Below are 26,263 nucleotides of genomic sequence, written 5' to 3'. Positions count from 1 at the left end.
GGTCTGAGTGTTGTTACTCTTCCTACCCTGACGATTGACAGCATATCAGGTCTTTATCTGGGCACCCTCTTCCTGCCCTGGAGAAACACTGGTATTTTCGTCGTGTGCCAGGTCATGGTGTCCCTCGTATGTCGACATCGGAACTGAAGACGCCCTTTCTACACGTGTCCTCATCGGGTTCATCTCCCACCGATAACTGCTTTCCTTGGTGCAGACGAAGTTTAGGTCTCTTTTCATCACATCAGCACTATCGTGTATTAAATGTCCGTATAATTGCGGACCTAGTTCTGGTTTAAATTCTAATCCATTCATTTTTCTCTCCATACTGTTTCATGCTGTGTTTCATTTTTTCCATACTGTTTTAATATTATGATTTCACAATACATTTTAATATCTGATATGGCAAGACTAGGTTCCATCTACCCTGACTACTATTTTCCTATCTTTTTTTTTTTTTTAATTTCAAACTGGAGAAAAGTTGGGAAAAAAAATAGAAGGAATACTCATGTTCCCTTTGCCTAGACTGGCAGGAAGTGGCATTTTTAAGCCATCGCCATCTTTGTCTCTTTTTGAGTTCCTGGAACCCAGGAACCCAGCTCTGAACACAGGGACTTGCTTGTTGCTTTCTAAGAACAAAGGGCTGGTTGTCTACACAGCTATAAAAACTCAGGAATCAGGTGCCATTAACCTCCGCGCACTTAATGCAATTGACAAATAAAAGCACAGGACAAATAAAGTGAGATGCAGCCTGAGCCTGTGAAGCCAGAGCTGTCTCCCCGTTTCAGCAGTTAATGGTGTGAACATGGCGGAAACATTCCTAGCGTGGCAGGAAGACCTCGGCTAGCCAGCTCTCCAGCCAACTCGTTTTCTTCTCATAAAGAAGTTAGACAAAACATGGTATTAACTTAGTTTGGGGTCCTAAGTAGATAGGCTACTTATTACTGGGTAGCAGAGAAGAACAATAGGCAACTTCTATACGTTTTTAACGAATTCTAGTTAATATTTATGGTGTGTGGTTTTGCAGTGTTGTCTACTTGGCTAAGCTGAACTGTGTTCCCCAGAATTCCTTTCCCTGTTCATTTCTGGGTAGGGTTGGCCACAAGAGAAATTTACATGAGATTTGTTAGTGGAAGTAAAGCCATAGCCGTGCTTATTGGCTGAAAGTCGCCATAGGTCAGGCCCTGTTGCATCGCATGCACATTTTCAGGGATGTGCTGCACCTTCGGTGTGGGCAGCAGCTGGGCCCACAGCTCTGCCGGCTCCCATAGAATTCTCCAGATTTTCCAAGTCCTGGGCCAGGTATGCTCCTAGCTTCTCCTTCAGGTCATCTGCAGCAAGGAGGACGAAGGCTGAGAGTAGAGGAGAGGCCAGCATAGGTGCCGGTGAGAGACAGATGCCGGGTGCAGCTTGTTGCTTGCAGGCTTCAGTTGTCCTGGCTCTCCCCCACTGCATATCCAGCTTCTTTCCCAACCACCTGCCCGGTGACTTCAGGTGACGGAGAAACAGCTGAGCCAGGACTCTTACTAGCTTCTGTAACTAATTGCTTAAGGTCAGTCTGTTTAACCACCCCCTTATTCTACATCATTCCTAGTGGTTCTTCTCTGATTGAACCCCAGCTGGTAAGATGGTATTACTAGTCCTTTCTCTCCTCAGTATTTTACTTTTTCCAGTGGATTCTGGGAATCTGAGTGATTTGCTATTTCAAGAGATAGTCATGCTAGATCTGTTGGTTAATGCCCAGTGACCTATCTGGATGTTATAGGATGTTTCAGGGATGGGGACACAGCCTGGAGTAGTCAAAGAGCCCTGGCTAGAAGTTTCCAGCCTTGATCTTTGGTGAGTCATTTAAATTTCCCTGAGCCTCAGTTTCCACCTCCCTACGGCACGAGCTGGTCTGGATGGGCTCTCAAGCCCCTTCCAGCTCTAAGATTCCAAGTCTGCAATTGATCCTTCACTCTAGCAATGAGGAGGAGCATCTTTACCTGTTGTCTCTGAACAATGGCCTTAGGTTCTTCTGAGTTCTCAAGGGAGAGCTCCTGTCCTTCCTTTTGTCAATTTTACATTAGACAGGTGTCCGTGGCTCCCTTCTTTCAACAACCTGTTTTGCTTATCAGTCTATTCATCCATGTTTGACCACCACCAAGGAGGCCTCTACTGCAGTCTTGTTTCACCAGTTCAAGTGGAAGGCTGGTAGAAGCTCGCCTTTGCCCCTTGTGTTACGTACATACAAATTTACAATAAATGAATTGTGGGGTTAAGAGCAAGTGAGATTGTAGAGTTCATGAGCACCTTTATTTATTTATTTATTTTTTATTTTATTTTTTTCATGAGCACCTTTATAATTTTACAGATTTCATGTCTTTCCCTCAAAAGTTGTATCATTCTCAGTAACTTATTTTATGTTCTCTGCCAGAGTAAATATTTGATGACATGAGATTTGCGGACTCCATACCCTGACATATAGGCGTGCACTCAAGAAACGAGGGATATTTTGGTAAAGTATTCGCTAGGTATTTCTTTGCTTTTTCCTCCAGTGTGTGAAAAAGGTACATTCTAGGTATTACAATTGTACCTGCCGTTTCCAAGGTTACCTAAACTTACGGCCCTGGGGGACTGACACAGGCCACCGGTTGTGTTGATTTGTAGAATTTACTTAGTTTCAGCATTTCCCCCAGCAAGTCCCAAAGCAAAACCAGTGATCTTCAGAAATGAGAGCTACAAGCAAATGTATTAAAAATCTAGAGATCCAGTGTTTGTCTTCCCAATTTGTTTACACCTCAGCTAAACCCAGATATAGAGTACTCAGTAGGAAATTACTGAAAATATACTAAAGATTGAAGGGGAGAGTGAACTGAAAATTTTTCTTCTGGTGGACTTTCTAGGTGCAAAATTGTTCTTAATCAAGAGAAGTAATTTTGCTTTTCTTTCCCCAACCCTGACTTCCATTCCTCTGGTGGAGTCCTCCTCCACATAGCGCTGCAGAGATGTCATCATTGTTACTAACTGATTAACAGCGCTGCATTTCTTGCCCCCACACAAGGCACATACCTTCCATTCCAATATCATCACTACCGAGGGGAAGGCTGACCAGGTAACTTGACCATTCTCATCCTTCAGACCAAAAACAGCACTTTTTTGGCAACTAAATCTAGCTGCTCACTAGTGTAATGGGATCTCACGTGGTCCACTGGCGTGTGTGTCCGTTACTCTCAGGGATTTGCTCAGAGTCATCAGTGTCAGTGTAAGACCTGATGGAAGTTACTGATGTCTCCATTTTCTTCACCAATCAAGGAATACTACCACTGCTACCTGTTATCACATGGTGAGGCATCATTTATGCCGGGAGCTTTTGTGAACCAAACACTTTTAATTCAGTCTCGGAAACTGTCATAATTCCCCAACTAGAGGGGACCCAGGCCACAGCTGAACTAACCCATCCAAGTGACCGTTTGCCTGTGACCCTGCTCCTACGGGGCTGCCTTCTGCATGTCCCGTGGGAGAGCATTTCCAACTGACTCTTGTGTTTTAGCTGGAACCAAAGGCAAGAAACTTGTTTCTACATAAACCCAACTTGATGTCTCTGCACATAAACTGCAACACTGATTGATTTGTAAACATCCTCCGAGAGGGGGCTGTAATTTTCCGTTGATTTTGCAACACTTTAAAGCTATAACTGAGTATAATTATGCTGTACAAGAATGAATAGGCTCCACAGAATGCCAGAAATAACTTACTTCCTCTTCTACTTCTATAGATGCAGCAGAGTAACATTCAGAGGAAAGCACCTAGGCAAATTGGGTTTCCTACACATTTTTGTTTAGTGTCAGAAAGACAAAACCACACAGGAGTATTTAAAATAAAACAGGGAAGTTTTGAGGGTAAAAGGTTCTGTCAGTCAGTCCCAGGATGTGCCTCTCCCCCTTCACATCCACACCTTCCCTCCCTGCCCTTACTCTAAGCCTGGTCTGATTGTAGTCGTGCGACCCAAACTAGTCCTCCAGCACCATGTGCTCAGCTGGCCTGTCTGCGCTTAAGTAGTAACTGGCTTGACCCGCAGCCCTTCCCAAGACCCGCCCCTTCTCCGAAGCCGCTCCCTGCCGCTCCTGCCCCTCCCGCTTACTCTATGCTCCCTTCGTTCTCCCACGCCCACCTCCAGATTTTTGCAAGGCGCTGGCCAACACAGCTCTCCTCGTCTTCGCTCACCCAGTCCAGTCCTGCTTGGACTGACTGCAACTCAGAAGCCTTTCCCAACCAACTTACATGATATCACCTGTGATTCTTTTTATCGCCGTTATTCCATCTGCTTGCCCTGGAGGTAAATCCTTTATTCCTTTAACGCATAATTCCTTATTAACAAACTGACAAGTTCTAGTCTCACAAATCGTCATGTCCAATGTTACTTATAAGCAGAGAAGTCATGAAGATGTACATGGCAAGGATGGGGAACAGATCTTTAATAACTTTCCCTTGTTTTCCCTACAAGAATTATAAAACCATTTACATATTATATTAAAATGTACCACGAATATGTATCTGGTCTTTTTTCTTCTTACTCTGGACTTATTCTGGATTCAGTCACCAAATATTCACCAAGTGCCTTAAGTTTCTACAGCGTAGTGTGCATCTGGTAGACACAGGAAAGAATGAAGGCTGGCACTGAATTGTTAGCTAATGATCCCACGTTTCATGTGAATAACGGAGCACAATCTGATGACCTCAACACTTCTTTATTTTTTGTGAGGAAGATTGGCCCTAACATCTGTGCCAGTCTTCCTCTATTTTCTGTGTGGGACACCACCACAGCATGGCTTCATGAGCGGTGTGTAGGTCCATGCCTGGGAACCAAACCTGTGAACTCTGGGCCCCCAAAGCAGAGCATGTGAACTTAAGCACTACGCCACTGGGGCGGCCCTACACTTTATTTTGAGCTAAACTCTTTGCTGTGAGAGGAGCAGAACAGGTCCCACTATGGCCTCCTTTCACAACTCGGATGCTGCTGTTCCCAAGAAGTTTATAGCTGCAAAGAGAGGTCCTTTCTCATATTTATGTATAAACAGGTACCAGTTTTGATTTTATTTCATCATATTAACATACATGACACATCAAAATGAGAAATGCACAATTTAACCATTCAACAGCTTGCCTTATTCCCAAGGAACACTATATTCATATTAAACATTTGTACAGTCTTTCCACCTAACTTTACAAATGTCCTAAACCATTTTCCAGCATTTCTCACATAGAAGTCTAGTTTGCTCTTTAAAATCACCATTCTGTATCCTCCTAGCAGACTGCAGGGCCTCCCCTACGATTACGCGCCGAAGCGAGCTGCCCCACGTGACCTGCGACGCCCGTCAGCTCCAGGCCGCTCTGAGGCCACCCCTTCCGCAGGTTGGTCTTCATTCTGAGAACTGATTGTTGGACGTTAGCAATCAAGGACTAAAGGCTGTAGTGTATGACTACATCACAGTCACAGGAAGGAAGGGGAGCGTGGCCGAGAGAAATCCCAAATGATGGGAGGCAAATTCCTGCCCAAAGATCTCGTGAAAACCACGTCCCCAACCCTCCCGAAACATACTAACATTGGAGCTATTGCTTTCACTTCTGAAACGTGTCTGACAGTTGTGACCAGACTCTGCAAACAGAGAGCTGTTAGCCATTTGGTGTGTGTACACATAACACATCAAAAATTGCTGTGTGAAACCGTGAGAATGTCTGATTACATCCAAAATTTAAATGTAGACAGAAAAACCAACTCAGATCATTTAACAGTTTTTTCAGTAAGGTAACGATGCACTCAGTTACCCTTTTTCTGCCCCCCCTCACAGCATGTCACTTGTGCATAACCAGTTCAGTGAAGGTCATCATTGTCATGATCAAGTCAGTTTTGAATCACGTCATTCTGTGCTGGTTTTAGCAGTCACCATAGGAAACATTAAGTCACATCCTAGTCAAAGGACTGTCCATTTCTCAAACATAGAAAAACCTGAGATATGAGTCAGCAACTAGCTACACTTACAGTAAAGAACAATGATAACCCCCCCACCCCCAAAGCTGCTGACGTGAGTGAAGGTTTCAGAAGAGGACCACACTGTTGAGAGAACTCAAGCCAGGAAGTTTAAAAGCAGATCTGTCCTGTCACTTGTGTACTGGTTCTAATCACCTCCTCTTTCAGCTGCCAGGACTGGTTCTGTACAGTGATTGTAGGTCAAGGGCTGAGCGGCCGTGGGCCCACTCCATTTTGCTATGTCCTTTCTACTAAGAAAGTGCTGGGGACGATTTCTGAGAATAGCTCAGCTGTGGCTTCCCACTCCGCTCACAGCGAAACACAGTCCAGCCGCTCTCTCCTCGCCTCCCACGCCGTTTGATTCTGCCCAGTCCCTGCTCACTCGGGCCCCCAGCCCCACCAGCGAGTCTGCAACTCTAAGGGAATCACAGACACGCCACCCTCCTCGCGTGCTGAGGGGAAAGGAAACATCCAGAAAACAACAGCTCCCTGCTGCTCCTCAGCAATTTTACTTTCTTCAATCTTTCCTTCGTTTTTCTCCCTCTGGTAGTTTCCTAAAAAATTCTACCTTATTGTCACATTTTTACAAAATGTATCTGTGCAGGGAAACAGAAATGGAAAACACCTACTGTGGCTGGGAATCTGGAGGTGCTGCTGTTCTGCTACCAAAAACTCACATCTGGCTTGAAACCAAGTTAATCTCTATTTAAAGGATTAACAATCCCATTTTGAACAATTCTCTGATTTATAAAGAGGAAAGTAAGACTTGTTTAGCCTCCCAACCTTAGCTTAAATCATTGCACTGCCAGATTCCTGGCTGTTAAACTGAATCCCAGATGGCTTCCCTTCTCTTTCTTCATAAAGCTGAGAAGAAGAAAGAAAAAGTGGACTCCCTCCATCCGGGCCCAGCTGGACATCTGTGCATGGACAGTTTAAATTGGTCTGACAAGCGGGACTAGCTCCCTACTGGTCACAATGCCTAGAACATGGGCTACCAGACGTGCGGTGGGAACGCCCCGACTTTCACTCTGAGGTACTGGTTTGCTCTAAACGCGACCTTGGCAAGGCCCCGCACGGTCCGTCCAGCAGAATGATGCTCGCGTCACTCGGCCGTCAGGTGAGCGGGAATTCGTTAGCTTTGGAATTGATCATTTCTCTTGGATTTACCATTAGGTTCTGTCCCTAAAAGGGTCTACCCACCTGACCCTCAAGCTGGCTCAGTCTCAGCGCTAAGGTGCACGATGGAAGGGACTGGACGAGGGCTAGCATTTGAGATTTCTTTGTAGCACAACATGAAACTGGTAGGGGATTCTGTCTCCAACACCAAATAAAACTCGATTCACTAAGAACAAGAGGATGTGCAATTCACTGCATAAAATCGTTTCATCTATCTAGGGGAGAACCTGCCACGTGCCCTTCCACTTTGTTGAGAGAAATATGAGCGGATCTCTCAAATGCGGATGTTAAGAGAAAAACTGTTGATCCATCTTTTGCTTTTACACCATAGCTCCATTTTCCAAAAATATATATGTATGTACATATATATATTTCAGATTTACAGGGAATATTTTTTGTGAACAAGAAAAAAGCTGTCCATGGAAGTCACAGAGGCCGTCCTCTCAGGAGACCTCGATGATCTCCATGCTGCCTGAGAAGCTGGACTGGCTGCCCACCTTCCCCAGCTCTTCCCGCGACCTGTTCTCCGACATGAGGCTCTCTCCAAACTCCATCTGGCAGCTTCTGCGTTTAAACTGCTTTTCAAAGGGGCTCTCTTCGTGCCAGCTCCGCCGTGAGTCAGCTCGGTCGCTTGGCTTCTGCCGCCTGCGCACGGAATAGACCTGGTCGCTGCAGGTGGGCAGCTGGCTGCAGCTGTAGGCGGAGTAACTGGCGCTGCCCCCATAGATGGCGGAGGCGGAGTAGAAGTGAGAGGACTCCGTGGCAAAATACCAACTGTTGGCCAGGGACGGGGTGGAGGTCTGGGGAGCCAGGATGTCCGAGTGCCAGCCCTTGAGGCCCAGCCCGGCGGCGGACTTCGCGAGGTGCTGCTGGCTGGTGGAAAGGCCGAAGAGGAAGTTAGTATGGTAGTTGTCCTCCACACTCCCGCTTCGATGCAGCGGAGACAAGAGGGACCTCTGGGTGGCACCACTGTTGCTGGTTCTTACTGAATGTGAGCGCTTGCTCTGGCTGTCTGAAGGCCTGGCGGTCTGAGGTTTCTTCGGGACGTTGGCTTCCTCCTTATCTGGGCTGGTTTCCGGAGTCTGCTCCGACACTTCCTCGACCGGAGAGAACTGGCATAGCTTGTTGGTCCCATCCAGAGTGGTGGAAGGTTTGTAGTATTCCAGAGCATCTTCTGATGAGGAGAAACCATGCAAGGATGCTGCCATACTGGCTGAGTACGACACAGATTTGATATCCAGAGAGAAGGAACGCTTGAGCTTATTGCTGTCTTCCAGCTTGTCTGAGGCCAGGTGGAGCCCGTTGAGCGCCTGTACCAGCGGGCTGTCCTCTAGCAGTGACGGCGGCACGCTGGGCACACTGGCAGGATGCACAGGCCGTTGCCCTGCTGCCTCTGAGGTAGCAGAGTTGGCACAGGGTGGACTGAGGGACAGGTCGCTTTTCGGTCCACCCTCTGAGGCTGCAGGGGCAGGGTCATTCGGCTTCTCCAGGTGCAGCAGCTTGAGTTTACTCTTTGGCCCTGATGCTCCAGTCTGGTTCTTAATCTTCTTCTCATAGTCCAGGAGTTGGCCCAGAAAATTGAAGTTTGGAGATATAGTAGGTCTTTTTTCTTTCACAAATCTATGAAGAGAGGAAAAAACAAAACAGTTCGAGTTTTACAACCATACTTTACCTGAACATTAAGTGAATAACTGAGACGAGGAATTATCAGCCCCTCCGCAGTACCTCTGGAAGCTGACTGGTTTACTCAGGGAGACAGCTCAAGGGGGAGAATACAGGGGCCTCTTCCTTGGGGGAGCTTTATAACATGTACCTAGGAAGAGGGGCCAGGTCCCCAAAAGCTCTTGTTTTAGCCCCCTTATTTTCAAGGACCCAAGGCTTCCAAAGCAATTGATAAGACATGATTCTTTCCTCACCAACAGGGACCGCCCCCACATTCCCACGGTGCCACCATCAGAAGCACAGCCTCACAGCCACTCTCCAGCTTCAACTTTCCAATACCATAACTCTCAAAGTCCCACAGTCACTTCCTCAAAACATTTCACATTCTTCATTAACGACCAGAAAACAGGGTATCGAGGGTCAGAGCATCAAAGCATACATTTCCAAGCTCCTTCTCTTTGTGACAGAACAGCCACAGCATGGTCTCCATGTGCTCAGCACTACGCCAACGCGTCAAAAACAGCAGTAGCTCATTCACTCCTCAAAACTGCTCTACAGCAGGTGGGCAGAATTATCCCCGTCATCTAGGTACCCAAAGTCCTCAAGTGACTTGCCCCAAATCACACGGCTACTAAGTGATGGTGCTGAGATTCAAAACCAGGTCTAATGTCTGGGTCCATTTTTGTAACCACCATGTTAAAGCAGATTCATCAAGCGATCAAAACTTGTTACAAATGGCTTTTATGTTTCACTGCAGAAATAAAAACTGTTAGAGGCAGTAAATTCTTTAGTGGCCTCCGACCCTCGTGGATACTTCTCAGAAGATGCAGGAGTGAAACAACACTGGAAGTTTCTATTTGAATACAGAAAGAGAAAAACCAAAAATAAACTCTTTGGCAATCGAGTAACCTAAAGCAAATTAACAAAAACAGAAATAACGGGCTCAGCCATCACAAGTGTAAAGTAGGAAGGACTCTGCCCTATAAGAGGACGGCATAACACGACAGGAAGGTGCCTTCTCCTCTGGCTTCTACATGGTGCAAGAGGGCTTTAGAGAGGACAAGAGAACTGGTGCAGACAAACGGAGGACTCATCTCTTCAGTCTCCTTCCTCAAATGAGAGGCTGTTCAGGCAGCTCGTCCTTTTTCCACATTTTCCAATTTGAGAAAAAGTGCAGTAGTTACAACAGGCCTGCTGCATGAGCCTCCATTTAGCGATCCTTTAGCACATGAAAACTAACCACCTCTATCCAACAAGACGCGCAGAGGACTCACATCCACCAGTCACTAAACAGAACCCCAGTCCTTGGTGCTCTGGTCATCTGCCTCCCATCTTGAGAGGGAGGGCAACCCCGTCAAAACCACACGTGGCAACTGCAGAACGCAGGAAATTTTACTCGATGAATGGAGTCTGACGATTATTTGGTTTTAGACTTGCCTCTATTAGCTTCTTTCCTCCCAGTGAAAGAGACACCAGTTTGAGGCAAAGTAGAAACCCTATAAGGAGCATCCTCCAGGAGTTTTTTTCTCATGTAAATTAGAAGAAATGGTACTTCCTCAATTAGGGAAACATACAAACTCACGTAACAGGATAGAGATCTCTGTTTGGATTTGTTGTTCCTTAAACTTAATAAGGAGCTGAGGATGAATTTGACACGTTAGGGTAGAATTAATGCTAAATTATAAAAATGCCTTCTCCGCTCTTTGAAAGACCATTTAAAAACCCACAGTTACAAGAGTATCACAAAAATCATCACCATCTGCTTTAATTTGGTTTGTCACCGTCATAGCGCTTCAGGTTTCAGGTGAAATGAAAAGCCAACCACAGAAGCATGTTCGCGTCCTCACCTGTAAGCTTCATCTAAGGACATGTCCATCCTCTTCATGATGTAGGCGATGGCGATGGTGGCGGAGCGGGAGATGCCAGCTAAGCAGTGCACGAGGACACACCCATTGGAGGCCTTTGCTTTCTCTGCGCGAGTCAAATCCAAGAAGGGTTACTAGTAAGGACTGTTCAGCAGTGAGATCTTGTTTCCATTTACTTACACAATGCCTTTCACCTGCCACCTCAAAGTAAATCTCACGTATTTACATCTTTTTCCTTTCAATATTCTTTTGCGGAGAGGAGGTAGTGGAAGATAATTCCCCCACTGTTTACATACAGGACAACGAGGGTCAAAATGTTAATAAGCCGTCTGTCCCTGACTCAGATCACCTGACTCTTAGTCGGTACTTTTCATGTATTTTTTACATTATTTACTATTTTAGTAACCTTCCCTGAGTATAAATCTTACATTGTGATTACATGATTCTACTTGTTTAGTGTAGAAAATTTCAGAAACACAGAAAAGTATAACGAAAATAACATCCCAAATCCTAAGATTTAGCCAATATTTCGTTTACCCATCACACTTCAACTTTTTTTAGTTATGTAAGAGATACTAGATTTTCCCCAGTTTTGAGCTATAATTGACACATAACATTGTATTACTTTTAGGTGTACAACATGATTTGATACATACAAGAGATATTAAATTTCCAAAAATATTTTTCCATTTCAAACATATGTGACATCCATTACTATTTAGAAAGCAGGGAGGTGGGGAGAGGGAGAGACAATCACAATGATACCACATCACGACACACAAAGATGCCAGATGCCAGGTCAAGCTCCTTTAAAATGCTGGCTCAGGGGCCGCCTGGTGGCGCAATGATTAAGTTCGCACGTTCCGCTTCAGCAGCCTGGGGTTCGCCGGTTCAGATCCTGGCTGCAGACCTATACACCACTTGTCAGGCCATGCTGTGACAGGTGTCCCACATATAAAGTAGAGGAAGATGGGCACAGATCTTAGCTCAGGGCCAGTCTTCCTCAGGAAACAGAGGAGGATTGGTGGCAGATGTTAGCTCAGGGCTAATCTTCCTCAAAAAAATAATAAAAAATAAATAAATAAAATTTTAAAAAATACTGGCTCGGGGCCAGCCCCATGGCATAGTGGTTAAGTTCAGTGCACTCTGCTTCAGTGGCCCAGGTTCGCAGATTCAGATCCCAGGCGCAGACCTACACCACTCGTCAGCCATGCTGTGGCAGCAACCCACATATAAAGTGGAGAAAGACTTGCACAGTTGTTAGCTCAGGGCTAATCTTCCTCAGCAAAAAGGAAAAAAAAAAGCTGGCTCAAAGAACCTATCTTCCTATAGTTTCCCTATTTTTCTTAGGAGACTTTTCTGTATGTCATAAACTGGCTCAACTGTATTTGCTGAATTTATGGAGAAAACCACGCATCTACCAAGAGTCAGGTTTAGTGGGTCACTTTCATGAAGACCAAGGAATCTGATCCCTTCCTTTACATCCAGGAGTTACTGTCTGATGGCAGTGTGTTAATTCTCCAAAATGGTGGAAGGACTCATGAACGCTTTGTCAGAACCAAGAACCAAGGAAATGCAATCAGACAGGGCTGCCATCTCACTGCTGAGGAGCTTCCAAAGCTTTCTGGTGAGAGTGGATGAAGCTCTCTCACCAGCCTGGAAGCAACTCACATTGTAGCCAGTGCCGCCTGCCTCAGTTCTAAACAGTGATGTGTGCTCACCATGAGCTGCTGCCAGGGAGCTAACGTCTTCCGTTTCCATTCTTGTTTCAGTTGATATGACCACACCTTACGTCAAAATTCTTGTAATTAACGGATACCCAGGGAATCTGCTCCAGCTGCTGAATAATACAAAGCTACTCTAATCTCACCACCTCTGCTGTAAGTGCCACAAATTTCGAATGTATGTGATTTATTAGTCATTATGTACAAAACACCTAGAGCTTTCAGACAGTATAGGAACAATCAAGCAGCTTCCTTTTAGATAGGGAAATGTAACACAGTAAAACAATAACAAACGAATACACAGCAACACTGAAACAAAGAGGTACGTGCCATACACTATGATGTTACGTAAACCCGTGTACACAGTGCCCTCCTTCCTTCCTGGGCCTACACAGTTCTCTTCCTTCTCTCAACTCTGTAGTATTTAGCCTCTACTACTCTTGAGTATTTCCCCTTTTGCGTTGGCTGCTAAGAAGCTCAAAGCTATGGTTTTCATGCAATTTCACTAGGTAACTGTCATTCACAGATTTTACCGTATCTTTCCTAGCCCCATATTACTTGGTTCTTGCCCTTTTATCCCATTTTAATGTGTATGTGTGTGAATGTGTCTATCTTCTGATCCCCATCTCTTACTGTAAGCTGCTTCAAATTCTTATTGGAAGGAGGCTGGGTTTAATTTTTTTAAAATGTTGACAATATTCTCTATCTTTAGTAATTATCTCAAAACTTGACTATGAGGACTTGGAAGGGTCCTGCGTGTAACAGCCCCCCAAAGGGTTTCACACTGGGTGCACGGTGAGTACCCAGTCAATAATGGCTGGCTGACCGATACCTATTTAAAAAAGCAAGCTTTATAAAAAAATTTAACAGAGGTTGGAGGAAATAAAATGATGATAACGGATGTGTTAGGATGTTGAGGCTATAGGTTTCTTTTTCTCTGTTTTTCCAATTTGCTGCCTCATACTTACACTGTTTTTACCATTAGAACTCTTTTGATGATGTGTTTTTAAAAATCTGATTAAAAAGCGCTTACACTGGAGTGGGGTTCATCAGAACAGACTTCTTGGCAGAAGTGAGAGCTAAAGTGAGTCTTAAAGCAAAGGCAGCAACACCCAGAGACCTGGCGAGGGGAGAAGGGGACCATGCACAGGAGGGCCCTATGCTGGGACAGGACCAGGTGCACAGAGCAGCCTGCTGGGCTTGAGCTCGTGCCTGTGCGGCCAGGAACCCCTGAGAAGGCGGTCGGGGGTGGGCACGCAGGAGCTGGAGAGTCTGGGGATGTTGGGCTAAGGTCACGTGGGCAATTAAGGAGCCTCTGCGGGGTCCTGAATAGAGGACAGCGAGGAGGCACTGACAGCAAAAACTGGACATCAGACAAGCACTTGGTTGCCACCGCAGCAATTCAGGGACAAAATCTAGGTTTCAAAAAAGGGAGAGAGGGCAATAAATGAAAAGGTAAGGGGAGCCAGCGTGGATGAGAAGTTACAAAGGCCGGAAGGAAGGCAGTCGTAACTGAGGGGGCAGTACAGCTCTAAGAAAAAGAAAAGGAACTTCTCAGATAATCTGTCAAACAGCTACTATTTATTAAGAACCAATGATGAGTCAGGCACTTGGCAAGGTGTTTTACGTATATTATCTATTTTAATCCTCACAATATCCCTACCAGGTAGACAGATTGTCTTCAGTTCCCAAATCAGGAAACTGAGGCACAGAGACGTTTTAAGTAACTTACCCCAAATCACTTAACTAATAGCCAAGGAAGGTGGGACTTAAATACAGTTTGGCTCCAAAGTATACACTCTTAATGACCTCCCCGTATGGCCCACACGTGTGCACAGTCATGAGTGAGGGGTAGGTGAGGCGGGGCAGGAGCCAGGGGGACGGCAGGAGGGAGGAAAGCCCATATAGGTGGCCACCTGGGGCTGGGGGCACCTCAAGAGTGTCCTGTAGCACAAACAGGCAAACCGTGCTGACCACTGGCTACAGTGACTAAAAACAAAGATAAACGTCCAGGACAACCTGAGTCCTTCCAACAAACCCAGCAACTTATTTAAATTTAAGTAACAACAAAAAACACCCCCACAAGCCTCTAAGTTATTAAGTCCTGGTATGAGGGTCCGTCTTCACATGACATACTCTGCTGTGACCAACTGTGGCTTAAAACGCCCCGGAGGAGACTAGCAGCTACAGTGAGCATGGGCTGGATGCCACAAGTGGGCTGGGGATTTTGCCTGGAATTATTTGTGTGGGATAAAGACGGTGGTCCTAGTAAATAGGGCCAAGCAAGTGAAATATTTTCAGATATTACAAATAAATCACAGTGTGTTTGTGTGTGTGTATTTAACAACTTGGAACATGGTAAAATTCCTTTTGTATGAATTAAAAGTGGCAGGGTGACCCCAATATCTCCCAAGAAAGAAGAACTTAAGTGGGGGGCAAAGTTATTCATATTCTCTCTTTTCTACTAACCCTCCTAAAGCTTAGACATTGTCACGATTCAACAGAATCATGTTCTCTTCTAAATAGATTCTGAAAACGCACCTTCAGCTGAAATTAGAGCCACATGTCTGTACTGATGTGACAGACAATGGGAACACTAACCATAATTGTTATCTTTTGAAGAGGCAAAAACTGAATGAGATGCTGAATATTTCCTAGAAGTACAATGGTGGGGGGATTAATTTGGGGAGGGTCATGTGTGATTATTTTAATGTGAATTATCTAAGCCATTTATCTTCAGATGTTTCACAGAAAGCATCTTAACTAAAGATGAAAACTCTTGGCAATCTGGAATCTTGGGGAAAAAAAGAACTGTTTCAGAATAACCCAAAGTTCCAAAAATATCATCTAGAAAATTCCTCTCACAGATGAAAGAATATAGGGAGAGGCTTAATTTACATAACTTCACTTTTTAAAAGGAATTAATTCTTTTTTTTTAATTACAGTAACCAATTCAGAGTCTTTAATTATGGATTTGTGTGTTCACACTTATGTGACTAGGGGACAAAAACAACAAAAACCCCTCCCATGGAGCCCCAGGAGCCACACCTTGGGATGTTGCTCAGGGGCTAGAGAGGATTCTCCTCGGGAACCATGTTTCAAACGCGTGACCAAGTCACTACCAGCAGACCTGATCCTGCGGCACCACAATGTCACAACAGCATCTGAAGCTAAAAGTTGGGGAGGCTCAAGGAAATGAGCCTCTGTGTGTGTGTGGGGGTGTGTGTGTGTGTGTGTGTGTGTGTGTGTGTGTGAGTGTGTGAGTGTTGGAATTTTATTAGATCCAATAACTACTTGAAATTATTGGCACATGGACTGAGGCTTAGAAATCTTGTGACATAAAGACTTGAAATGTAATGCGATTTGTTTTCACAGGCTTTGACTTTTCTCTGGGGAAAACATAGCAGCAAGGCAAAAACCATTTAAGGAATGCCACCAAAGTTCCCAAAGTCTTTCACAGAATTTGAACAAGTGGGTAAAAAATTCAACCCCAAAAGTTTAACTGATTTTCAAACACTTGCAGATAACATAATCACAGACCCCCTCAGGCTTAACCTTGAGAGTGTTCAGTGAGCTAGAATGTCACATGGCCAGGCCCTTAGGACGGCACAGCACACACACACGTCGCCTTGGCAACTAACTGAGATAAGCAGCATCATGTGCTGTTTTCAGACTTCTGAAATCTCTGGGATAGGCTCCTTTTCTCTAAAGAGAAAGAAAGGGGAGGCAGGAAGGGGTGCACCTACACATGAGACCATAACCCAAAGGACCGTGGTATTACTTGAGCGACTTACCGATGAAATCTACGGATTTGTCCAACCACGGCAGGATCTTCTCACAGAAGCTGTCATTCACAGGCACTCGCAGGAAGTGCGACTCGGGGATGAAGTCGGGCTTGGGGCAGGTGTTGCTGGCATTCAGCACATAGCCAATCCCATTCTGCTGCATCAGCTCCTACGGAGGGAACGAGCCAGGAAAGTGACTCACAGTCAACACTCTCCTCATAAAATACACGATCGTTGTGAAAGAATAAAGTTGGAACGTAATGATAAAAATTACTAGTTTCCTTGAAATAATCCGAGTTCATTCAATCAGTCAAGTCCAAAAGCCTAGCAGGCACGGCAACATTTAGAGACTTAAGTTCACAGCAATTTCTTTTAAGGGCAAAAAAGGGCTGTTTTAAAATGGTATGTGTGAAGATCACACATCATTAGTATAGTCAACTCTCTAGTATCTTCATGACTAGAGAAGTGGACTGAAGAACACAAAATAAAACCACAACTCTTTACGATGACTTTAGAATATAAGCAGACACAAGAACATTTTCTTCCCAAACTGAACACGCGGGTTGCTCTCTAAGACACAGTCCTGGGCAGTCTTCTCTCTCTCAGTACCCTCTCTGAAGGCTGAATCTACTTCCCCAGCTTCAGTTATCAGTTCTACATGCTGATGACTCTTACAAATACATGCACATCTCCTCTTCCATTTCCAACCCCTCTTTCCAACTGCCTACTGGATGTCTCTATTTGGATGGTCCTCAGGCCCTTCAAACTCAAAATGTCATAAACTCAACATGTTAGCTTTCTCCTTTCACTGCCCCAGATTCCTGTTTCCAAAACTGGTTTATGGTAATAACATCCACTCAGACACCTGAGCTAGAAAACAGGATCATTTCATTTCTTTTTTCTCACAAGCCCCATGCAAAGAGCTGCCCACCCCCTTTGGTGTCGCCTGTCCTATTTCTCTTCTCTCTGCTCCCAGTTGCTGCTTGGTGGTCAGCTCTCATCATGACGACAAAAAAGCCACCACGGAACTCTTGAAGTTTGTGGTGTTTTCCTCTCCAAACCATATCTGAACAAAAACTAGAGTAATCTTACCTAGAAACACACGGGCTAAGTGCTTTATCCATTGTGTCTCATCGCCTGCTCCTGTCACGGACAAGCTCCCACTCCCTGAACGTCACATGTACACCCACCCTTCCATGCTGCTGTTCACACTGTTCCTGCGCTTTGCAGGCGCTGGTCCTCTTCCTGGTGATTCTCTCCCACTTTTCCAACTTTGTTTAAATTAATCTTACTATGAGCTCCTTCCCCCAACGCATAATTAACCAGCTGTCCTCTGTCCTTCCAAAGTACTTTGTCCCCCCTACAGAGAGGCACCCGGCAGACCGTGTTATAATCAGCAGAGAATTCCTGTCTCTCCCATTAGGTGGTGAAGTAGTGAGATCTTGGACTGATTCTTGCTTCTTTGTCTGCCGTCAGCACCAGGTGCACAGCTGCGCTCTGCACATGTTTGTGCACCTGTCACCCCGGCCACCCCTCCAGGCAGGCCTGCCCGGCCCCACTCCGTTTAGTCATCCACTGCTGCCCCTGAGGGAGCATCTAAGCCTGAGCAGGTTCTCTTCTAGGCAACCCTGGTCACTTCTTCCTTTTCTTGGAACACCTACCTCCTCTACAAATCTTTTCCAACCACCTGAAGGACAGTGGGTAATTTCCTTCCTATTTTACCCTCCTGAAACACCAATTTCCTAATCCCTTCATTTACCACATTTGACACAATAAACATACTTTATTTTACATAAAGGTAGACAACAAATCCAGATCATGGATGCAGCCCTCTCTCAACTGACATGATAACGTCAAGAAGGGGCTTTTGGACCCAGGCGAGCTTCTGAGTGAGCGACCCTCCAGTCTTCGGACACCTCGTGTGCTCCTGTAGGTTAATCATCAGGCTGTGAAGATGGTAACAGTGTTTACTGCTACAGCTTTCAGACTTCTGTACACGTAGCAAAGGTCACATCTGTTTTTCTGTGCTGAGGTTGTCTACTACCGTCTGATCGACCCGCGTCTCCCACGTAGGAAGAGCAGGGGGTTAACGGGAGCAAAGGCCTTTCTCACCAATGGACCTTAAAAAAAGGAACCACTTTATAGTTCCTTCCCCTTTCCACCAACACTACTACAAAGACTGATTAAATTAAAAGTAAAAGGAAGTAGTGACATTGCTTTCCACCCAATTCAAAAAGGAAGATAGAAGTTTCTGAGAAAATGGGCTGAGACTAACAGTGTTACCTACCACACGAGAGGTAGTTCTCACTCAGGACGAAACATGTCACAAGTCAATAGTGACTGTCAAATTTCATTTCCCCATAGAAAGACCATAACGATGGACACTTCCAACAAGTAGCCTAATAACATACATTTTGTAGAAATGACCACTTAACCTTAATTCAATAAAAACGTATTTGTTGGGCACCTTTGCTAGAGGCCTATTGATAATATACTATTACAGCACATGGTACATGTTAACAAAATAGTATCTAACAATTTATTTTTTAGGTCAAAATCCACATCCAAGCATAGTCATCTCCAGCATCTCTCCTCTGAATCAGCACACTCGACTGAAGTCCTTTCTAAGGCCAATTAGGTGAAGCAATGAAGTACCTAGCCTACATAGAGACCTTTTTTTTTTTCAACTAAATTAAGTATTAGAATATCAAGTTTCAACTTCATCCTTGTTTACCCTTTTTAACTATAACAAACTAGAAAGTAAAGGAACACCACTCTGGGCAAGGACTCTAGCAGGAGACTCAGGATGCTAGACGGCTATTAGGGGGCTTATCCAAGTCTTATTTTGCCCCTTTCTCCCCTTACTGGAGCCTCAACTGCAGTCGGAGGCAGTACAGAGCTGGTCTCACTGCCACGTCTGCCCTGGTGTCTGCTTGGGCTGAGGACTGGTTGCCCACAGGCACGTCCACTGCCCACACACTGACAGCCGCACGCGGGCAACTGCAACGGCACAGCCATGGCTGGACAGGAAGGAATCATGGAAAAGGCGCAGCTCTGACCTGCTTTCAGCAACACCAATAATCCAAGCTTACAACGCTGCTCATATCTCAAAAGTATTCGCCACTTAGAAAACAATGCACCACAAAAGATGCATTTAAACAGTAGCTTTATTTTAGATAACTGGCAAAAGGGGGAGGGGGAAAAAAGACAATGTGTTGAAATTAAGTGATAATAATTTAAACACGAAATGAGAAATAAATGGAATAATTTCAATAGTAAATATAACTTGATTTATAAAAATTTTACTTAAAAAAATCTACTTAGTAAATTGATTATCCAGCTGCTACCAGAAATTCTTTTTGTAGTAAGATGGGACTTGATAAATAAAACATGGTCAATTTTAGACACAAAAAAGCAGACGCACATCCTAAAATGTCATCATATAAAATTTAAATGTAATTTAGCTACTAAATTAAATACCATAAATAAGTACCCTCTTCTCATCTGGAAAAAGTCAGTTGAAGAAGGAAATCATTAAAAATGATACATATATACTTGAAACATTTTATTTTTAACTCAAAACAAATATATGTACATTAATTCGCTCATTTCGGATGCAGGACCATGGCTTTTTCTTTTTTAAAATAATTAGCTGATTGGAGTTCTTAAGAAAATCACAACCAAATGCACTGACCACTTATAGTTCCATTTCTTTAAAGACCAGGGACCTGTGAAATGGCATCAGTACGGAATCCTAGATGCTGACTGTCTCCTGAGTATTTTATAGTTGCCTTCCCCACCCCCAGTTTAGAAAGAAAAAAGCATAAAGCAATTTGTCTTTTCCTGAATCTTTCGACAACATTTAACTTTGGTCACAGAAAAACAATTCTCTTCCCTCATTCATATTTCATTGGTGTATGTAATAGTCTGATGAATGTACACAATTATAGTAACAAGTACACTGGCCTAAACAGGTTTGAGAACAAATACACCTGCCTCCTGGTGAGCATACCATTCAAATGGCAAAAAGTAGGCCAGCTAGAGCGAGGAGCCTACTGCCAGCCGTGGGCAGGGGTCACCTGCTGGGGGCATCAGCGTGGAGACGTCAGTGAATCTCTGAAGTCAAAGTTTCTGCTGGCGTTTCCTGCAACTATCCATTAACCTGCTCCCCTGGTTATTTTTATCAATGTACGTATAAGCGGTGGAGAGGGCAACCGTGTCAGTGTTTCTGACTGGGATGGAGCTACAATGATGAACAATGGGTCTGTTTTACAGAATAATGATTGCTTTTATTGCTTTTATTCATAGAAGGATGTCAATGACTCTTACTAAATTATAAAGACACTTACGTAATTCATTCAGCTTTGTTTGAGTATGCTGTGTGAAACACCAAGGCTGAGTACTACTCTGTCCCATAATTAAACATCATACTCTGTAAGCTTCCAGAGAGCAGTCATCTTCTACTGTTCAATATTTAGAACAACTTTGTGCTAAGTCTGCTAATACATGCTTTCTACTGATAAAGTAATCTTTCTTCTCTGGCCTTCAAATGTCCTTCCAACCTCTTGGCCTCTCAGTTCTTTCAACGACTCACCTTAACCCCTCCCTCCCATGAGACCTAGTGTGGTCTCTGCCATTACCAACAACCACACCCCTCCTTAGTCACCACCTCACACAACCCACTCTTGGACTCCTCCTCCTCTCCTTCCAGGTTCCTCTCTCTCACGCCTCCACTCCTGGAATCCTTCAGCCCCCCGAGCACCCACAATCTGTTATCCTACCTCCTTTTCTCTGTCCTTCATCCTTATGATGTCTGTCTGCCTTCCTTGCCCAACTTAAATTCTGTGGTCAATCATTATAATCACTCCCTTGCTTTCACCCTCAATTCCCCTGTCCCACTATCGCTTCTCCACACTCACTTGCTGAGATTACAACCCTGGTGAAATGGAGTTCTCTGCCTCACCTACCTCTGCACCCACACGGCCAGAGAAAACCACTCTGCCACGCTGCCGATCTCACTCTCAATCCACACGCCTCGGCAATCTTCTTATTCCCCTAGTCCACTCACTTTCCATCTCTCTCAGGTGCCATTCCAACCATGCCCCTTTTCCTTCAAACTTTCTGTATGTCCCTGCTCAGGCTCAGCTGATGGATGATCTTGTTTCCTATTACACTGGAAAAGTTGAAACCGAAGCAAATGTTGATAAACTTCTGCCACCACACTTACCCTCCACCAGGCACAGGCACCTATATACTCTCCCTTCCCGCCTGTTACTATGGATGAACTCAGTATGGAACAGAATAATGAAAAGTATATGGGTCCTCGCCTCAGAAAAACTAAAATTAGAACTACCAGATGATCCATCAATTTCACTTCTGGGTATTTATCTGAAGGAAACGAAAACCCTGACTTGAAGAGACATCTGCACCCCACGCGCACTGCAGTGTTATTCACAACAGCCGGGACGCGGAAGCAGCCTAAGTGTCCATCAATGGGTGACAGATAAAGAAGATGTGGTACATATACAATGGAGTATTATTCAGCCATGAGAAAGAAGGACATCCTGCCATTTGCAACAACATGGATGGACACTGAGAGCATTATGCTAAGTGAAATAAGACAGAAAAAGACAAATACCGTATGATCTCATTTATACATGGAATCTTTAAAAAAGCAAACAAAAACCAAACTCACAGATACAGAGAACAAATGGATGGTTGCCAGAGGCAAGGGGGTGGAGGGAGGGGAAGAGATGAAGGGGGTCAAAAGGTACAAACTTACAGCTATAAAAGAACTCAGTCACGGGGACGAAACATACAGCATGGTGACTATAGTTAATCATACTGTATTGTTTAAGTGGCTAAGAGACTACATCTTAAAAGTTCTTATCACAAGAAAAAAGAATTCTGTGTGTTGACAGATGTTAACTAGACTTATAGACTTAGTGTCGTGATCATTTCACAATACACACAAATGTTGAATCATTATGTTGTATACTTGAAAGTAATGTGAATTATACTTCAATTACAAAATAGCTTGTAAATCATATGATATACAAATCATATTTCAATAAAGCTATTGTCCCCCTCCCGCCAAAAAAACCTGTAATGTGTATTTTTCACTAATTCAAGTTGTCCTTTCTCCTAATTGGCTTTAAGCAGGGAAATCACACTGAACAGAGCAGACTGGATATAAAAAGGGTTCATCTGCAAAGCAGAAGAGATCGCCCCCTAAGAACTTAGAAAACGGATTCAAGTTTCAATATACAATTAAGAAACTTTCAAAAGTAATATTTGTGATTTTTTAAAATCTTAATTTTATTATTGATTATGATTTCCACTATTTTTTCCCTTTAAAAGTTTCTCTCTCCGAAACCATGAAATAAACTTCCCCCTGTGGTTGGACTAATTTCTAAACACAGGCTCTATCATCTGTTGATGTGGACTGTCGAGTAATACGTGGAGTACAGCTTAACACATGGTGTCAATAAAACTATTCTATTTGTTCAGCTAGGCTGAGGACAGAGATCTCATTAAATCACTGTGGGCCCTGCAATTCTAGGTAACAGAATTGTAATTTTTCAATTCAGTGAATAATTTCGCACTTGCCACTGCTCCTGCCTTCACAGCCGCCCTTGAGTCCTACTTCCTCCCTCCAGCATTCCTCAGCCCACCGCACCCACTGTGTCTACTGCTCACGCCAGCATCTGGTATATGCCACCTCGTTAGGACAGTAACGAGGGTCCCTACTAACCAGGGACTGTACTCAGTGCTTGGCATACGTCATTTCATCGGAACCTTACGTGAACACTAGGAGGCAGGAATCATTAGTTTGTAGGGGAAGAAACTGAGATTCAGTAACTTGGCTAAAGTGATACGGCTGGTAAGGTGGGGACCTGGGACGAAAAACTGCCCAGCTCCGAAGCTGCCTCTCAACTGTGACGCAGAGCTGCCTCAGGATCGGGGGTGACACTCTGAGTCCGTCACCTTGTCTTGTGAATTACTGTTCAATGAACAGGCCTCGTCTAACCAACTTGCACCCTGTGTGGTGTTCTACACACAGTGGACAGTGAATAAATATTTTTACTGATAACTGTGATGACCTTTTGTCTTCCTAGGTCATATGGAAAACCTGAAAGCGGTATTTGGCTATCCAGTGTCTAGGCCATTGCCTAACTCTCCTAAAAGAACAAGAGACAAAGTAGCAGCAGTCCTAGTGGCAGCACAACAATAAGGTCGCACCGGAAAACCAAGTTGCGTGTTAAAAAGACTGAAATAAGAAGCTACATAAAGAAGGCTGACAGCACACGGTTAAAATGGGGACGAGGGGGCAACGGGCCTGCTTTAGCGAAAGAGCTGACGGGTCTCACCGCACACACAGCTCCGCGTTGGTCGCGACTCGCAGCAGGTGATCCGTCACACAGTATGTGTATTCAAGTGTGGGACAGAAGTCCCTACTTGACACTTTCAGTGATACAGGAGAAAAACGATCAAGAACTTTTGTCTTTCACAAAGTAACTAGAGATTCTCGCTCAAATCCCACTCAGTTCAGATGTGAACGGGCACCAAGTATAACAAGTGCTCCTGTTCCGACTCTAGTACAAAGACTAGAGGATCAAAGAGCAGACTGTGCGAAACAAAAGGACAGTTGTAAGGGAAAAGGAAAATAAAAGTATTCTTTTTGCTACCAATGACTTCTCATGGTCTTTCACAGAACAGCCACATCTTTGAAATCTAAAAATTAGGACCCGCTGAGGGGCCAGCCCCGTGGCTGAGTGGTTAAGTTCGCATGCTCCAGTTCAGCGGCCCAGGGTTTTGCCAGTTCGGATCCTGGGCGCAGACATGGCACCGCTCATCAAGTCATGCTGAGGCGGCATCCCACATGACACAACTAGAAGAACCCACAACTAGAATATACAACTATGTACCGGTAGGGGCTTTGGGGAGAAGAAGGAAAAAAAAAAAAGGAAGCTTGGCAACAGATGTTAGCTGAGGTGTCAATCTTTAAGAAAAAAAAAGAGACACTCTGAGAATGTTGACCTGCACTGTCCAACATGGCAGCCGCAAGCCACAGGGGGTACTGAGCACCTGAAATGCGGCTAGTCCGCACTGGGACGTGCAGCGACTACACAACACACATGAGATTTCAAAGACTTAGTCCAAAAAAAGTAAAAATAGTGATCATTTTTTATATTGATTGCATGTTGAAAGTATAATATTCAGATATATTGTGATAAATAAAATGTCCTTGAAATTAATTTCACCTGTTTCTTTTCATTTTTTTGTAGTGAGACTATTGGAACATTTTAACGTATGCATGGGGCCCACATTACATTTCTATTGGACAGTGCTGGTATAGAATATGCTGTGGAAAACCAGGGAAAGAAAATCTCAGTTGTGATCAACATACTGTTAAGATTTGTCAGTCCTTCCTAACAGCCTGTTACAGAGAGTTCCCTTTTCCAGAAGATGAGTATTTCTGGTGTTATATAAACACAGGGCTTAAAGCCAGAGTGGCTTGGGTTTGAGTGTGATCCCTGCCACTGACCAGCTTTGAAGTCAGTGACTTCCCAGCCAAGAGATCTTGGGTGCATGACTTGACGGACGGCTCAGGGCCAACCTGCTCCTACTCTATCCTGAGAGTTAAAGGCAGTAACATAAAGAACCCAGCACTTTAAATGGTAAGTATTATGATCTTCCTCAGGAAATATCTGTGACCTGCTTTCAAGATATTTTGGTGGCACTTTATTAAAAAAAAAAGTAATAAAATTAGTGGCTTTGTGGTTGCCGTTTTTAAAGACTTCGGCTTTTAAATTTTAATAAAAAGGAACGTACTATTAGAAAGGTTACAAAATCTTCATCTTTGGATATCTTTAAGAAAAACAAGATGCATGTTATTTCTTCTAGAAAGCGTAAATCAGAGTGTGGGACAGGAACTGCAGTCTATACTATCTGTGAAATGGAGGCAAACCTGGGTCTGAAACTCACCATCCCCTGGGAGATGCTGCAGAATTCACTTAACATTTCTGGAATATCGATTTCCTCATTCATTGAATATAAGAGGCTGACTAAGTGCCCTCTAACATCCCCTTCAGCACTGAGACTCTCCTCAACCATGAATCTAGAGATTAAATATAAATTGCTACTCTCTGCTTTCAAAGCCGCCAGCCTATGGGTGCCTTCCTATCTCACTGCCCCATCACCGCACCTGTTTGACAGAAGCTTTCTGACTGTGTTCTGTAACAACTCCTCGTCCAAGTTGTCTTCCCCATGAACTTCCATAAACCCTACAACCATTTCCTCTCAATGCATCTATGGATGTATCCTGTTTAATATAATTTAAAAGCCAATTAAAAATAGACAACTATCCTCCCCTCACTCAACTCCAGGTTCCGGTTGAACTGCTCTCACCTTGCAGGCGCCTAGGGAGTTGTTAATTGACACATTTGCTAAACCTGGAAAAAGTATATACCAAATGAACGTACCATTTAACTTAATGTCAAAAGTAACAGAAATGGGGGGCCAGCCCCATGGCCAAGTGGTTAAGTTCACACGCTCCACTTCGGCGGCCTAGGGTTTCGCCGGTTCAGATCCTGGGCACGGACACGGCACCCCTCGTCAAGCCATGCTGAGGCGGCATCCCACATGCCACAACCAGAAGAACCGACAACTGAAAAAAATATAGAACTATGGGGCCGGCCTGGTGGCGCAGCAGTTAAGTGAGCACGTTCCCCTCCGGGGGCCCGGGGTTCACTGGTTCAGATCCTGGGTGTGGACATGGCACCTCTTGGCAAAAGCCATGCTGTGGTAGGCGTCCCACATATAAAGTAGAGGAAGATGGGCATGGATGTGAGCTCAGGGCCAGTCTTCCTCAGCAAAAAGAGGAGGATTGGCAGCAGTTAGCTCAGGGCTAATCTTCCTCAAAAAAAAAAAAATTACAACTATGTACCGGGGGCACTTTGGGGAGAAAAAGGAAAAATAAAATCTTTAAAAGAAAAAGTAACAGAAATGATCTGTAACATAATTATTTGTAAAATCACCTGC

At 44.4% G+C, this 26,263-nt stretch overlaps 1 protein-coding gene across 1 annotated transcript in view; it reads right to left on the bottom strand.

Moving 5' to 3' along the window:
- Positions 1-5,042: 5,042 nt before the first annotated feature.
- DUSP16 (dual specificity phosphatase 16) overlaps positions 5,043-26,263 on the bottom strand; it is an 84,483-nt gene continuing 63,262 nt past the window's right edge. Inside the window, exons 6-8 of the mRNA XM_046655626.1 lie at positions 16,229-16,388; positions 10,693-10,816; positions 5,043-8,803 (exon numbers count right to left, since the gene is read on the bottom strand). Of these exons, the coding sequence (XP_046511582.1) occupies positions 7,627-8,803; positions 10,693-10,816; positions 16,229-16,388 (1,461 nt within the window). The 3' untranslated portion in view covers positions 5,043-7,626. The remainder of the gene's footprint in view (positions 8,804-10,692; positions 10,817-16,228; positions 16,389-26,263) is intronic.

This window comes from Equus quagga, chromosome 1, assembly GCF_021613505.1.
Source record: "Equus quagga isolate Etosha38 chromosome 1, UCLA_HA_Equagga_1.0, whole genome shotgun sequence".
In the NCBI taxonomy this organism is placed as follows: domain Eukaryota; kingdom Metazoa; phylum Chordata; class Mammalia; order Perissodactyla; family Equidae; genus Equus; species Equus quagga.
The sequence above is the reverse complement of the archived record's forward strand: the minus strand, read 5'-3'. Positions and strand labels throughout refer to the sequence as shown.